The sequence below is a fragment of the Protomyctophum parallelum genome (assembly GCF_964188405.1).
Source record: "Protomyctophum parallelum genome assembly, chromosome: 2".
NCBI classification, from domain to species: domain Eukaryota; kingdom Metazoa; phylum Chordata; class Actinopteri; order Myctophiformes; family Myctophidae; genus Protomyctophum; species Protomyctophum parallelum.
The window spans coordinates 22,530,771-22,545,299 of NC_139699.1; the positions used below are offsets into that span (position 1 = coordinate 22,530,771).

The 14,529-nt window shown below is 42.5% G+C and overlaps 1 protein-coding gene across 1 annotated transcript in view; it reads left to right on the forward strand.

Moving 5' to 3' along the window:
- The first annotated feature begins 257 nt into the window (after nt 1–257).
- Nucleotides 258–14,529, forward strand: part of efl1 (elongation factor like GTPase 1) — a 103,400-nt gene continuing 89,128 nt past the window's right edge. The window contains exons 1-9 of the mRNA XM_083793255.1: nt 258–304; nt 2,115–2,218; nt 2,321–2,388; nt 3,288–3,372; nt 3,960–4,093; nt 4,677–4,814; nt 6,568–6,818; nt 9,971–10,094; nt 12,438–12,517. Coding sequence (XP_083649381.1) covers nt 2,128–2,218; nt 2,321–2,388; nt 3,288–3,372; nt 3,960–4,093; nt 4,677–4,814; nt 6,568–6,818; nt 9,971–10,094; nt 12,438–12,517 — 971 coding nt within the window. The 5' untranslated portion in view covers nt 258–304; nt 2,115–2,127. The remainder of the gene's footprint in view (nt 305–2,114; nt 2,219–2,320; nt 2,389–3,287; nt 3,373–3,959; nt 4,094–4,676; nt 4,815–6,567; nt 6,819–9,970; nt 10,095–12,437; nt 12,518–14,529) is intronic.

The following is a 14,529-nucleotide window of genomic DNA, read 5'->3' on the forward strand; positions in this document are numbered from 1 at the left end:
TTCAATGTGTCTAATTCCTCTCGCGCGACTTGTCCTTTAATTGCTGTGACCAGTGTGACCACACAACGTGACAGGCATGATGCTCAAAGATTCATTGCGATATTCCATTGCATGCATCTGATCTGATCTGATCTGATCTGGCAACCTAATTGACAACCACCAAGGAGCGTCCTCCGTTGCTATGTGACGTTAATCTTACGTACCAGCTAGTGGGCGTGGCGAACGTCAACGTGTATCGGCACGTGACGGCACGCACGCGCCGACTTCTTCCGGAGACAACAAACACAGTCAGAGAGAGAGCAACGTGAGTCGATACTCGAGAGATACTGTTACTGTTCACATCATGCGTGTTCTGTTCTGTTCTAAATAATAACGTTGTTTTGTCGTGTTTTACACTATAAACAGTCACGGAGTGACGTGACAGAATCCTCCTTCTCGTGGCGTGGGTAAAGATATCAATTCAAAGGAGCTTTACTTTTAGCATGAGAAAGCATGCGTTTACTTTCAGCCAAAGCAACAGTCAAAAAAGTAATAAATAAATACAGTTGAAATGGGGAAAGTATGTACAGTTGGAGGGGTGGGGGGTACACCGGTACAGCATTGTGTAAACAGAGCTATGTCACATGTGCTTATATATACATGTTATAAAAGGTTATACAACAGCTTTTTTGAAACAACCACCTTTTTGCCACTTTGTGACAAATAAGCATTTTTCTCAAGACTAGACCTCAGATTTAAAGTCCAACGATTTTTCCACCCTAAAACATGATCATCAGGTATTATTATTATATAACTGTTTCCAAAAAGTGTACAGTATTTGTTAAAATGTTGTTTTTATGTGTGCACGCCCACCAGTTCATTAAGTAGGCATGGTTTGCCTGGTGGGTGGTGATCCATTGCACATAAAAACAACTCCAGGGTGTCTAATGAAGTACTGTCTGTCACCTCATAGACACATGAAAAACTGGAAAAATACAAAGAATGTGGCACTCCATCTTTAAGACGTTTAAAGGGAGCAGCTCTGTTTACATGTGCAGTAGGTCTACTTGGTACAGATAGTAGTTCTTAGGGTGGTTGTATTCCATTGGCTAACATTCTTTTGTCACAACACTTCACAAGTCTCCTGTGTTTGCACATTGTTGTATTTCTCCCAATAGCTATGGGAGTTTTCTGTGGGAAATATGTGTATGTTTTGGTACAGTGGGCAGGACAGTGGCGTGCACCGACATTTAGAGGGGCAGGTGCTTAAGTGAAAATAGGGCACCTTGTGGAACCGGCCAGTTAGTTGCCTTAATAGTGTGAGAATTATAGATTTTGGGGCATAAATAATATTTTAGAAGCTTTTATTTTATTTATCAAGAATTGATCAATGTCACCAAAAGGGCACATTGCTGTCCAGAGGGCAAGGGCCGGTGGTGCTCTAGCAGCCCCTAGTGTCTATCTGTGCACGCCACTGGGGCAGGTGGTTAGAAAGTGTGTTCATTGTTCATTCTAGATCTAGACACACTTCTGTGGAGTTATTAATTATAGCCATGGTTCACATGACACTGCTGAGTCCTTTTTTGATTGATTGATTGATGAATTTATTATTGGAGAATTACAGTACAACTGACAAATGTCAAGCACAACTCAATACAAAACGTAACTGTGGAGGACAGTCACGACACCATAAAGTATTACACTTGTTTATAATAGGGCCCACCATGTTCAATTCATCATACAAATTAGATACGTACAAATATACTCTTCTATTTTGTCAAAAACAGGAACTCATCATAGAGGAGGTAAAAAGGGAAAAAAACTAACATTGAGGGGAAGGGATTCATTGTTTACGGCGGCGGCCAGCCGCCAGTTTCTAATTGCAGCCGTCCGTATAGGTGCCCTTTGAGAGTGGTTTTGAAGGAGTCAAGGGATTTGCATGTCTTATTAATGACTGTTGGTAGGGTGTTCCACATTTTGGTGGCATAGGAGCGATACTGTTGAGTTTGTAGACTATAAAACTACAACGATGTTTGTAAATAACAAAGGAACTTAAGGAAGCTAACATGACTACAGTAAATTACGAGCATGGGGGCCCTACTAGCTATAAGTGATGTGTACTTCATTCTTTCCAGGTAAATTACGAGCATGGGGCACACAAGCTTAAACAAGATCATTGCACTCCAGAAAAACCCTGCCAACATCAGGAACCTCTGTATCCTGGCTCATGTCGACCATGGTGAGTTGTTGGTGATCATGTTACAGCACCTTTAAATTATGGCACTGACTTTTCTCATATAAACATTATCAATGTCTGTGCTGTGGTTTTCAATATTTACAGGCAAAACTACACTGGCTGACTGCTTAATTGCAAGCAATGGTATAATTTCAAGTCGCCTGGCTGGACAGGTATGTGTGTGTGTGTATGTGTGTCCACCAAAGGTATTCTATTTCTTACCTACATATTGCACCTTTTATGGGGTTGATTGATTCATTTGGGGCAGCAGTGGCTCAGGGGTAGAGCGGCCACATGGCAACTGGAACGTTCCCAGTTCGATCCCTGTGGGCGGCGGCTCCCCCAGAGTTACTGTCGAAGTGTCCTTGAGCAAGACACTGAACCCCTTGCATGGTTTCCTCCGCCATCGGTGTGCGAATGGGTGAATATAATGCACAATCTATGACTGTAAAGGTGTATGACTGTATATGTGAATGTACAGTAATGCACAATCTATGTAAAGTGCCTTGGATAATACAAATGCACCATTTACCATTTGATTTCGTCAGCTGAAACGATGACTAAAATGACTATACCCTTTATCAATGACGAAAACAAAATAGAAACTAAATAAGCTTTGATGACTAAAACTAAGACTAAATATATTGACAATTTCGACAACAAATAAGAAACAGACTATTATGTTATTGGGAGGGATCAGTGGAGAAGAGATCTAGTAGAACTAAAAGCTGTTAAGTTTATTGTTGTGTTCTGAAAATAGCAGATCTACAAGTTCACAACTTGTAGATCGACTATTTTCAGCATGCAACCAGTAAAGTGTAAAATCACCCATCAAGGCACAACAAAATGCATTTGTGTTGACAAACTCAACTAGTCGACTAAATTCTTATGATATGTAGTCAACTAAACCTAGACTAAAACATTTCAGATGACTAAAATATGACAAAATTCAAAATGTGCTGTCATGACTAATAGTACCTGTGTTTTTTATTTGCAATGTCTTCTGTTGCAGCTGCTATATCTGGACAGAAGGATGAACATATGTCTTTATTTGTAATTTATTCTATTCCAGCTGCGATATCTGGACAGCAGGAAGGACGAACAGATCCGTGGAATCACTATGAAGTCCAGTGCCATCTCTCTGCACTATGCAGTTGGTAAGACTTTGGCCACTTTTCCCCACAACGCAACGGTCTCCAGAGAAAACAGTCCTGTTGAGTTCTCACTTTTTATTCAGCTTTTACACAGAGACGCAACAGCCAGTGTTGTTTTCGTCGACTAAAACTATGACAAAAAATGTTTGTCGACTACCTTTTTTCACTGACGAAAACTATATGGAAACTAAATGAAAACTTAAGCTACGATGACTAAAACTAAGACTAAATATACCGGTAGTGACAACAAATAAACAAATAAAAACTAGACTGTTAGGAAGGGACTAGTGGACAAGAGATCCAGTATAAGTCACTTTACACTTGTTGCATGCTGAAAATAGCAGATCTACAAGCTCACAATGCGTCGCAGCGTGACACGTTGTGAGCTTTTAGATCGGCTATATTCAGTGTAAAATCAGTCATTATGACGGCATCAAGGCCTGAGAAAATACATTTTAGTCTACTAAATCAACTGTAGATTTAGTCGACTAAAATCTTATGATATTTAGTCGACTAAAACTAGAAAACACTAAAACATTCCAGGTGACAACACTGCTTCACCCCCCCCCCCCCCCCTCTTCTCCCCTCAGGTGAAAAAGACTACCTGTTGAATCTGATCGACTCTCCGGGTCACGTTGACTTCTCCTCGGAGGTGTCCACGGCTGTGAGACTGTGTGATGGAGCCATCGTCATCGTAGACGCCGTGGAGGGAGTCTGTCCCCAGGTCTGTGGCTATTCCGTCCACAAAAAATTCCTACGACGAAAAATGCTCGTCGACCATTCCATTTTCCATGTACAAGTAGAGATGTCCCGATTCTGTATCGGTATCAAATCGGATCGGCCCTTATTTGGTCATATTGGGTCATATCGGTATCCTGGAATATGCCAGTCTAACCACAGATCCGACACAGTGGTAAGGGGTTTACACTATGGCAGGTAAATAAAATGTTGGTGCATGTAGAGTTTGCTTTCGAGTTGCCCAAACTGCAAGTGCACATTTGAGTGAGGAGGAGTCTGATATAAGCACAACTCGATATATATATATATATAGCTACTGTATAAACGCGGTTGTAGGCCTGACATCGACATTTAAAAACTGTCCACCTATCAGTGGTGCTTAAAAGATTTGAGGCACATTTTCACGATTTTTCAAAAATAGCAGACCTGAGTGGCGCGCTATGAGCTTGTAGATCTGCTATTTTTCAATAGCTAAAGCATAACATAATGCTAATACCAAAAAGGGTTCCCACCCAGAATGTAGACGCAGGCGGTTGTTTAATGTCAATGTGTGTGTTGTTGTGTTGTAGACGCAGGCGGTGCTGCGTCAGGCCTGGCTGGAGAACATCAGACCCGTTCTGGTCATCAACAAGATGGACAGACTGATCCTGGAGCTGAAGCTCAGTGCCATGGAAGCGTACACGCACCTCCAGAAGATCCTGCAGAAGGTGGGATTCTTCTGAAAATGTCTTTGACTGCAGCATTACCTCATGCCGTTTTACATTTCTGTCTACTTAAGTAACAAGGGTAAATTATCGAAATGTGTGGCAAATCTGCAGAAAGCCACTAGCTTTCTTCATAAAATGTGTTCATAATGGGTGTCTACTATCACCGTTCAATTTGTTCCACTTTGTTTCCCTTGGGAAACTTTGTGACAGCTGCTGAAAGTGGGGGGAACCATTAACAAACAATATAAGGCAAAATTCTCAACATTTAAGTATCATGTGACAAAGTCAAACTAGGGGGTTTTCATGATTCTGAATCCATTCCAAGCATTAGTTTTGCACTAAAAACACTCCTTCGGCTAAAAACGGCCATAGCCTTCATCACAAAAGTGGCTATGACTGGATTTAGCCTAAGGAGTACCAACCAAGGAGTGTTTTTCGTTAGATATAGGTTGTTAATGGTACCCCGACTTTCAGAATCCGTTACAAACTTTCCCAAAGGAAACAAGTTGGAACAAATTGATTAGTAATAGATTAGTAGACACTATTTGTGGCCAAATTTGACTGAGGGACTGCCATTGGACTTTTTTTTTCTTCATGTCGTATGAAAGCAGGGACTCATAGCTTCAAATTGACATATTGGTTGTTCAGTTTGACCCAACAGTTTTGGAGATATGGCTTATAGAGTAATGTCTTGCAGAAAACAGCGAGTTAGGGGCACGGTGGCACAGTTGGTAGTGCTGTCGCCTCACAGCTAGAAGGTCCTGGGTTCGATTCCCACTCGGGGCGCTGTGGGTGCTGGCGGCGTGTTTCCTCCTCCGCGTCATCAGTGCCCATACCCGAAGGCGGGGTTGGCGAAAGGGCCTTTCTGTGTGAAGTTTGCATGTTCTCCCCGTGTCCCCTAGGGTAGGTACCCTCACAAAAACATGCAGTAATCCTGGTCTCTAAACTGCCTCCCCCTGGCCAGCCGGGGCGCCTGATGGAGGGGAAAGGAACTGGTTGGAATAACGTGTTCCTTCCACGCGCTACGTCCAAACAGGGAAACTCCCCCCTGTCAGGTGTAAAGGAGCAACTAGGACACTCAAGCATGAAGGAAGCATGAGTTAAGTCCGTTGCTCTCCCCAGGTTGGCGGAGAGTGTGTAGAGCCCAGGATCACATTAGATGATTGACACAGGGGTGAAAAATGGGTTACAAAATCGTGGGATAAATAAAAAAAAACAGCGAGTTGACAAAAAGTCAACTCTAGTATGTGAAGAGTCTGCCTGTGCTATTAACTCATTTTGGATAAAACAAAAAGTTTTTCTCCTGTGGTGAAAAGCTGGAGGTTGCACGATGGCAAGGCTCTCAGTCAAGTCTGGTCACATTTGGTCTCGATTTTGTTATATCGCTAGAAGCTCCAAAAAGCTTTCATATTTTGAGGGAGAGGCGGATGAGGAGCAGAAACGAAGCACTAGTATATCCATTATCCATTAGATCAAAACCACGGAGACGAGGCATTCTTTCTGCCGCGCTAACAGCTAATGGAACGGTAAGCTAATGGCCGAAAATTCAGAATATTCTTCTCTGGCCTGGTATCATTGAGGATGCTCTACTAGGACGTGTACACACGTCCTTTGAACGTGTCGTTTGGAATCCCTAGGACGCGTGGACACGTCGGATGGACGGAACCAGTTAAAGTATTCAAAAAGTAAATTGATTAAATGCTGTGTGGTGTTCTCCACGTATACTGTGTGACTGTGCTCCTCCCTATCCCAGGTGAACGCAGTGACGGGGTCACTGTACACGTCCAAGGTTCTGGAGGAGCGCGCAGAGAAGGAGGAGAAGGACAAGGAGAGCGAAGGAGGAGGAGGAGGAGGTCCAGGGGAGGAGGAGGATCTCCCAGGAGGTGCAGAGCAGGTGTATGACTGGAGCTCCGGGGTGTTGGAGACGGACGACTCCCACCTCTACTTCTCTCCTGACCAGGGAAACGTGGTGTTCAGCAGCGCAGTGGACGGCTGGGGGTTCAGGTATACATACTGTACACGTTGGAGTGGCACATTTAGATTAATTTATGGGTATTTTTTGTCGTATTTTAGTCATCTTAAAAGTTTTCGTTTTACTCTAGTTTTATTTAGCACTTTTGTTTTGCCAGGGAATTCTACTCTGAAATCTCAACTTGAACGCACCAGTGTTGATTTTGACAACGCAACCAAACATCCCTCCCTAACATTAAAGTTCTACTGGATCTCTTCTCCACTAATTCCTCCCTAACATTTAGTTCTACTGGATCTCTTCTCCACTAGTCCCTCCCTGACATTTAGTTCTACTGGATCTCTTCTCCACTAGTCCCTCCCTGACATTTAGTTCTACTGGATCTCTTCTCCACTAGTCCCTCCCTGACATTTAGTTCTACTGGATCTCTTCTCCACTAGTCCCTCCCTGACATTTAGTTCTACTGGAGCTCTTCTCCACTAGTCCCTCCCTGACATTTAGTTCTACTGGATCTCTTCTCCACTAGTCCCCCCCTAATATTTAGTTCTACTTGATCTCTTCTCCACTAGTCCCTTTCTAAAATTTAGTTCTACTTGATCTCTTCTCCACTAGTCCCTCTCTAAAATATAGTTCTACTGGATCTCTTCTCCACTAGTCCCTCCCTAACATTTCAGTCTAGTTTGTATCTGTTGATGAAATTGTCCACTAGATGGAGCTATAAGCTCAGATTTGATTATTTTGAACCAAGAGGCAGACCCAGATATAAGGTTAACATTTTTTCCAAATGTTAACCTTTTACCAGTGATGAAAAAAACAACAACATTTTGTACTTGAGTAAAAGTATCAATACTGCAATGTAGACATACTCTGTTATAAGTAAAAGTCTGGAACACAGCATTTATTTGAGTGAAAGTAAAAAGTATTCGTATCAAAATGCAATTATAGTACTAAGTATAAGTATAAAGTACTCATTATGCAGAATTTCCTGTATAAAATGTTAAAATATGTTGCATATTTTCAAATGGACAAAATGTATATTAGGGCTGAAGTTAATAATGTATGTTTTGTAATTATAATCTAAGTCTACAAAACTAGTAACTAGTCTGCTAAGTGCCTAAATTGAGTTAGATACATCCTCAGGTCTAAATGGGTTAACGTTGTTCAATCAGACAGGACTTTTCTGGATGTATGGGCTGTCAATCAGATAGGACTTTTTCTGTTTGGATGTATGGGCTGTCAATCAGATAGGACTTTTTCTGTTTGGATGTATGGGCTGTCAATCAGATAGGACTTTTCTGTGTGGATGTATTAGGAGCCTGTGGAGCGATGTGATCGGTTTTGATATCAATAATCTTCGTCCTGGGTGCTGCGCGTTACTAATTGAAAAGACGGTGAACTTCGCCCCGTGCACTCAGGGTGTTCAAAAAATATTTTATGGACATTGATATTTCAACTGGTAGGAAGAAACTTTCGCACAACTAGAAATCAGGCCTATGCACAGGTGCGTAGGCCAGTGGACATCAATGAAAGGAATGAAAATACACCCGCACACTGTGTATCTGCTCGGTACATGAGTATTTTCTTTTTAACACCCACCGCGCCACTGGTGTAGATCCAGGTAAAAAAAAAAGGCCTGTCCGGGACCTGTTCTACTTACTAGGTTAATACTACTTCCGGAAGTCTGGAAATGTGGCTTTTCAAAATAAGAGCTCAACTGGAAGAAATGCTGGCGTGAATTATATCCAAATTTTTCAATAAATGCTAGCAGCTAGAGTGTATGCCTGAAGAAGGTCTGGACGGTACTCGTGTACCGAGCAAATACACAGTGTGCGGGACGGGTGTATTCTATTCCTTAAAAAATCACACCTGTGTGAACCGAGTGGTGCAACTCCCCCCTCTCTATCTCTCTCTCTCTCTCTCTCTCTCTCTCTATTATGGATATCAATCCGCGTCGCTGACAACTATTTTTTCATTATTATTTTGGGTCGGCCTTTCCTTCTTTAACATACCTCCTAGACCGGATTGCGCATGCGAGCTGCCGTCCACGGGGGTCGGCCTTTCCTTCTTTAGCATACCTCCTAGACCGGATTGCACATGCGAGCTGCCGTCCACCTCCCATTATACAGGCAGACTAAAAGCTTCAATAACTCCTAATCTAATGAGCTCTCCATGGTTTGGTCTCATTAGCGCGATGTTCGGAGGTCTTTGCTGATTATCCGGTGGTCTAGATGGAAACATTGGTGCTTTCTAGAGCAAGGATGGCTATATTTTAGCTCGCTAGCATTGACGCTATTTATTTAGCACAAGATGTGAGGCGCGCATTGTACACACACGCACGGATATTGCTGGCCATTGCTGGTTTCACGCATGCGCACACCACTCATGCTCATGATGACTGATACATGATACAAGATACAAGATACATGATACATGTGGACATTCCTGGTTATAGGAGTGGTTGCACCACTCAAAAATAAACACAAAGGGTTAGGTATGCCCATATGATGACCATATGATGAGGATATGCTCTAAAAGTGTGAAAAGCTTATTTTTCATTTCACTAAGTTTAAGTAACCAGTTACTTTTGGTGTCTGTACCGTTATGGTTGTGCATACGACGGCAGTCATGACAAACACAGAACCAGATGCCAAAAAAGAGGCACAACATTATTTAATTTCACTGGCAGCTAATTATGATTTTAGTTTTAGTCTTTTGAATACAAGGTCACGTCATGTTTTAGTCAAGTGAAAAGTTTTAGTTTTAGTCTAGTTTTAGTTTACATCAATTGACAATTGATTTTGTCGGTGCTTTGATGACGTCGTAAATAATGGCTTGTTTTAGACTTGGTGGCATATGCGGAAAATAGCCGATCTACAAGCTCACAACCAAACATAAAATTACTTGTCTTTTAGTTCCACTGGATCACTTCTCCCTCCCTGACACGTTAGTATAGTTTCTATTCAACAACATTTTGAATTGTCAGTCCTAGTTTTAGTTATCATAGCTTAGTTTTTATTTCGAGTTTTCATCATAGTTTTAGTCGGCGGAATCAACACTGCCACTGTGAAGTGTGAACTGATACTATACTGAACATGAACATGACTGACTCTGTAGCCGTTTCAGGCTTGAGGCGCGTTCGTAGACTCCCTTTGTTACTATACTGTGTGTTGTTGTTGTTTTTTCCTAGCATCCAGCAGTTTGCCCGTATCTACAGCCAAAGGATGGGCATTAGAGAGGAGGTTCTCCTCAAAACCCTGTGGGGAGATTTCTACCTCAACGCCAAGGCCAAGAAGATCATGAAGGGAGCCCAGGTAACGGAAACTACCCTACTTAGTAGGTATTCTACCTGGAGGCTTCTCCTCTGTCTGTGTCTCGTAGGAGAGCTGTAGGCAGTTCAGAAACCTTGTCCACCAGTGACGGTAAACGTACAATATTTCACTCTCAGATGTAGTGGATTGGAAGTACAATTACTGGACATCAGTGTTGATTTCGTCGACTAAAACTAAGATGAAAAATGTTCGTTGACTACCTTTTTCCACTGACGAAAACTCAATGGAAACAAAAAAAAAACTAAGCTATGATGACTAAAACTAAGACTCAATATACTGACACTTTCGTCAACAACTAAAAACTAGAATAAAATGTTAGGAAGGGACTAGTGGACAAGAGATCCAGTATTTTTACAAATCATTTTACACTTGGTTGCATGCTGAAAATAGCCGATCTACAAGCTCACAACGCGTTGCAGCGCTGTGGGCAGTTCAGAAACCCGTCCACCAGTGACGGTAAAACGTACAATATTTGACTCAGATGTAGTGAATTGGAAGTAAATTACTGGACATTGGAAATACTTGTATTTAAGACTGACAGACTGCTACAGGTCAATCAGTCCATCTCCTGCGTCCTTCAGGTATTCTCTCTCTCTATCTCTCTCTTCCACGTCTCGGCCATGAGAAGAAGCGTTTGCAGGCAGATGGTGTAACAAGTCTCTGGTGGTTGTCTGCTACTCTCGGCTTTACCTTTATACAGCTACACAGCCACTGTCTGGCCTTGGGCCTGTTTGCTTTCGTACATGTCCTAGTCTCTCTGTCTGTCTGTCTGTCTGTCTGTCTGTCTGTCTGTCTGTCTGTCTGTCTGTCTGTCTGTCTGTCTGTCTGTCTGTCTGTCTGTCTGTCTGTCTGTCTGTCTGTCTGTCTTTGTCTTTCTTTCTTTGTCTTTCTTTCTCTGTGTGTATGTGTCTCTCTCTCTCTCTCCATTACGGTTAACACATTTAGACCTGAGGCAGAAGTCTTCGAAATCCAGAAAAAGTTTTCAGGAAAACCTCCAACCATTTTCATGTCAATGACCCCAGAATTACTACGGACCCCCATCTGAAAATATGTTGTTCCAGGGACCCCTGGAACAGAAGCAAAGATTTGAGTTAAAAACATTTGCTCTGAAAGAATATATATTCAACAGATTTGAGACACATTTAAACAAATAAATCAAAAAATAGCAGATCTACAAGTTTGTAGCGCGGAGCTATGAGCTTGTAGATCTGCTATTTTTCAATAGCTAAAGTATAACATAATGCTTAAAGATGGAGTGCCACCATTTTTTTCCACCCTAAAACATGATCATCAGGTATTTTTACAATATAAGGGGGAAGAACTTTTTCCAAAAAGTCTACAGTATTTGTTAAAATGATGCTTTTATGTGGACTCGCCCAAAAGTTCATTAAGTATGCCTGGTTTGCCTGGTGGGTGGTGATGGGTGGTGATCCACCTGAACTGAAGCCTCACCCACAGCTGTAGTTGTATGCTAAAGGGGGAGGGGTTAGGGGAGGGGCTGATAGTGTGGTGTCACTATATTACTGTTTACTTCATTGGCCTGTTTGACTGTCAAGGGTTCATCCTCCAGGAAGAAACCCTAAATACAAAGTCAATACACCATTGCACATAAAAATAACTCCAGGGTGTCTAATGAAGTACTGTCACCTCATAGACACATGGAAAACTGGAAAAATACGAAAATTGTGGCACTCCATCTTTAAAACACCAAAAGGAGTTCCCGCCCTGAATTGGTTAAAGTACCTACAGTATTTTCTAACCCCTTCACCATGTTCTGTGTCTGTTCCATTAATGAGCACAGTGAGTGAACGCATGCAGATCTCCAGCTAACGTGATATAATATGCTATTGTGAGATGCTAATGGGAGTGTGCACTTCAGCCACTTCAGTGGTGCCTCCTTATGAAACAACCCTGGCCGCCCACACACTCCATTTAGCCGATAATATGGTCGGCCTACTATCAACAGCATGTTCTCAACCAAAGGATTAATAAGGGGAAATTAGCGAAAAGTGTGGCAAATCTGCAAAAAAAAGATGCTTACCACTAGCTTTCGTCACAGATGTGTTCATAAAGGTGTCTACTATCACATATATGGTGGTCCGTGGCTCAAATAGGTCTGAGAGGCAAAATGTCATCAAATGGTGGTCCGTGGCTCAAATGGGTCTGAGAGGCTAAATGTCATCAAACGGTGGTCCGTGGCTCAAATGGGTCTGAGAGGCTAAATGTCATCAAACGGTGGTCCGTGGCTCAAATGGGTCTGAGAGGCTAAATGTCATCAAACCCCCCCCAACCTTCTCTCTCTCTCTCTCTCTCTCTCTCTTGCAGGCCAAAGGGAAGAAACCACTATTTGTGCAGCTAGTTCTGGATAACATTTGGAGTTTGTATGATGCTGTTGTCACTCGGAGGTGGGTGATATACATGATTTGATAAAATGCATGCACGCACGCACGCACGCACGCACGCACGCACGCACGCACGCACGCACGCACGCACGCACGCACGCACGCACGCACGCACGCACGCACACACACACACACACACACACACACACACACACACACACACACACACACACACACACACACACACACGCACATTTGAAATGTTTATTTATTGAGAAGTACAGGAATACCTTGTACAAAGGACATAAACACTGCCAGTGCAGTTTGACAATAAAAAAAACTAAACAACGTCCAAATTGAGCGGCTTCCTATAATGGCTGAAACTGAGCAATACCTCGCTAACTGCTTGGCTCTCCTTTTGGAATGGCCGGGCATTTGTAAGCCCCTCACAACCAACTTGTGCACATGCCCTAGGCTGCCAAAGATAAAAACTAAACGTTTACATCTGTAGCCTAGCTGTGAGATGGTATGCACTAGCTGCTGATACTTCAGCACTTTGATTAGAAAGGCTTCTTTCAGGCTATAGTCAAAGGTACAGCCAACCTCGAGAATGAACACACACACACACACACACACACACACACACACACACACACACACAGACACACACACACACACACACACACACACACACACACACACACACACACACACACACACACACCGCCCGGACTAAACATCAAGCATACACACAACAGTTTTTCACTTTCAAATCTTCAAAACGACCGGGTAGAAATAGTGGATTTTACCACGACTTTGAATCATTTTGCAGGGAACTGTTTGTTTCCTCAGCAGTGCTAGCTCTAACATTACATCTTGCTAGCTACATGTTTATTTATCTACATGTTGATTTCAGCTCTGACATTTATGTCAGACATGCTCTAGTGCAGGGGTGTCAAACTCATTTTGGGGCAAGGGCCACATTGCGCGAAAGGTGACTTGATGAGGGCCGCGGCCAGTTGCAGCTCACGTGGGTTGACTTACACTACTTGATACTTAGCTTTGTTTTCTAGACTGTTTATTGACATAAATTGACTTTATTTGTATTACAGTTGTAGGCTACAAGACGTTTGGTATGAGAGGTGGAAAAAATACCCAATAAACCACTCAAAAATTGTTAAAAATGCAATCATTATTTTATAAAAAATGGCAAATTGACATTGGACCTCTCCCTGGGCCGCATGTAGCCCACGGATCACCAGTTTGACACCCCTGTGTCTAGTATGTGAGGAGTCTGTCTGTGCTATTAACTCATTTTGGATAATCTGGTCACATACAGTATGTGGTCCTCCCAGACACAAGGAACTAATGTGTGTTTTACTCCTATGTGGTCCTCCCAGACACAAGGAACTAACTGTGTTTTACTCATGTCATCCTCCCAGACACAAGGAATTAACGTGTGATTTACTCCTATGTTGTCTTCCCAGACACAAGGAACTAACTTGTGTTTTACTCCTATGTGGTCCTCCCAGACACAAAGAACTAGCTTGTGTTTTACTCCTATGTCGTCCTCCCAGACACAAGGAACTAACTTGTGTTTTACTCCTATGTCGTCTTCCCAGACACAAGGAACTAACTTGTGTTTTACTCCTATGTGGTCCTCCCAGACACAAGGAAGTAACTGTTTTACTCATGTTATCCTCCCAGACACAAGGAATTAACGTGTGTTTTACTCCTATGTCATCCTCCCAGACACAAGGAACTAACTTGTGTTTTACTCCTATGTCGTCTTCCCAGACACAAGGAACTCACTTGTGTTTTACTCCTATGTGGTCCTCCCAGACACAAGGAACTAACTGTTTTACTCATGTTATCCTCCCAGACACAAGGAATTAATGTGTGTTTTACTCCTATGTCGTCTTCCCAGACACAAGGAACTCACTTGTGTTTTACTCCTATGTCGTCTTCCCAGACACAAGGAACTCACTTGTGTTTTACTCCTATGTGGTCCTCCCAGACACAAGGAACTAACTTGTGTTTTACTCATGTCGTCCTCCCAGACACAAGGAACTAAC